Source organism: Mizuhopecten yessoensis, unplaced genomic scaffold, assembly GCF_002113885.1.
Source record: "Mizuhopecten yessoensis strain PY_sf001 unplaced genomic scaffold, ASM211388v2 scaffold10965, whole genome shotgun sequence".
Taxonomy (NCBI): Eukaryota; Metazoa; Mollusca; class Bivalvia; order Pectinida; family Pectinidae; genus Mizuhopecten; species Mizuhopecten yessoensis.
Window position 1 is genome coordinate 47,406 of NW_018408810.1, and position 1,792 is coordinate 49,197.

Genomic DNA, 1,792 nt, shown 5'->3' on the forward strand with positions numbered 1-1,792 from the left:
TTATATATACAATGTAAGGGTTTATCAATCCCTAAGGAATTCCATTTCTTTCAATGAATGGGATATTTTAATCTACAATTTTGTATAAAGAAACAGCTCCTAAAGTTTATAAACTTTTCCATGAAATGCTTATCCTCTCACGTGATAAGTGAAGTAATAATTACCTTCTATCTTGGTTTTCCAAGCCGCCACGTGATTGACTATATCTCAATGTCGCTGGACTGGTCAGGCAGGAGAGATATAGCTCACAACGCTAGTAATACTAGTAAATAAATATCTGTCACGGTGCCCAACAATATGCGAGGTCACCGAGAAACTGTCATTACTATAAGTAGAGCAGACTGTAGGAATGAAGGAGTACAATGACTACAATATGCAGAGCACCATAAACCGTCCGTCCAGTCTGGAATCCTGGAAGGAAGAGAGTTGGGGTCCAGGTATATTCACCCACGCATCACGGGATCTGCTACGCCTCACTTCCGGTTAAAGCCCGGATGATGTAATGTAAACAGACTGTCGACACAACATTCCTCCCCACTTTATAATGAAAATCCTTCGTTCTGGGAGATCCTGAATTGGAGAATATCCTGACCCTTAGTTCAAGTTCCCACAAGCTATAAGCCTGTGTTTTCCACATATTCTATTACTGGTTGTTGCTCCATGAAACACAGAGTCAAGGCCCAGCCTCTTTAGGTCTTCTGGAGTATAGGTACAGGGTAGCACTATAAGCACACACCTGGCCTAAAAGACCAGGTACCCCTGACCATAGATGTTATAAAATAACCTACACGCGTCGATACAGTCGTCGGGCGTTCTGGACAGATGTAGCAAGCAGTGATTCCGGGTTCATCTTGAAGTAACGTGCTAGAGACGACGCTGTCCGGAACAGTTGGTTTGGTGCGGAGCACTTGGTTCCAGGTCTGGCAAAATATGGAGCGTCCGTCTCTAACAGTACTCGTTCAGAGTTGTTTCCCCTCACGGCTTGGGACTGCTGGTTTTTGAACTTAGCAGCCATACTGGTGAATCCGAAGTACAGCTGTGAGAAGGCACTGGTCCACTGGTCACGAACATACGAATCTCCACTGAAACAATGGAGATGTATTCTCTGGTCAGGACCCACAGCCTTCTTCACATAATAGAGCAGAAGTAGATAGGCCTCCGCTCCACTGTCTCCGGTGATTCCTCTACAGTGTAATGCCAGGACATGCCTGGGTTCCACAGGTGGCAGAATCTTCTCCAGCATAACTGACTGCTGAGCCCACTGCTCCCTAGGGACAGAATGGTCCAGCCCAATCTCGCCGACTGCTCCGACACTAGGCAGAAGGATAAGTTGACGCAGCTCCTGGACAACGCGGTTGAACTGCTCCTGCGAGTACTGGTGCTTCGGATGTACCCCCACTGCGACCTCCATGTCCTCTGGTAGTGTAGCCAGATGCTCCTTAGTTGGATAGGTAACGGGGTCACATTCTGACATGGCTAACTGGTTTATATTTACCATGCGGCTACGGCATTCTACCTCAAACCATGGACTTCTGATCTTTGTTGTAAGCGGGTTTATCACTGGCTGTCTTGTACTTTCGTCCAGCCCAGTTTCTCTGCAAGCTTGTTGATAGCCTTCTCTATCATCTCCTCCATTCTGGAGTCGCTCGCAGATACTGCATTGACGTTTCCAGTAACATCTTGATCTTTGCGCTTACCCTTTTTATTGTCCATAGCTTGACTGACATACTGAAAGTGTTTCATCAGATTAGTCGCATTCTCCATTGATCTTGGATGGCCCAGACAAGCATGT

The 1,792-nt window shown here is 46.4% G+C and overlaps 1 protein-coding gene across 1 annotated transcript; it reads right to left on the reverse strand.

Moving 5' to 3' along the window:
- Positions 1-784: 784 nt before the first annotated feature.
- On the reverse strand, positions 785-1,498 carry LOC110464135 (putative deoxyribonuclease TATDN2). Its single transcript, XM_021519201.1, has one exon. The coding sequence runs from the start codon at positions 1,496-1,498 to the stop codon at positions 785-787; it is 714 nt and encodes a 237-aa protein (XP_021374876.1).
- Between the last annotated feature and the right edge of the window lie 294 nt (positions 1,499-1,792).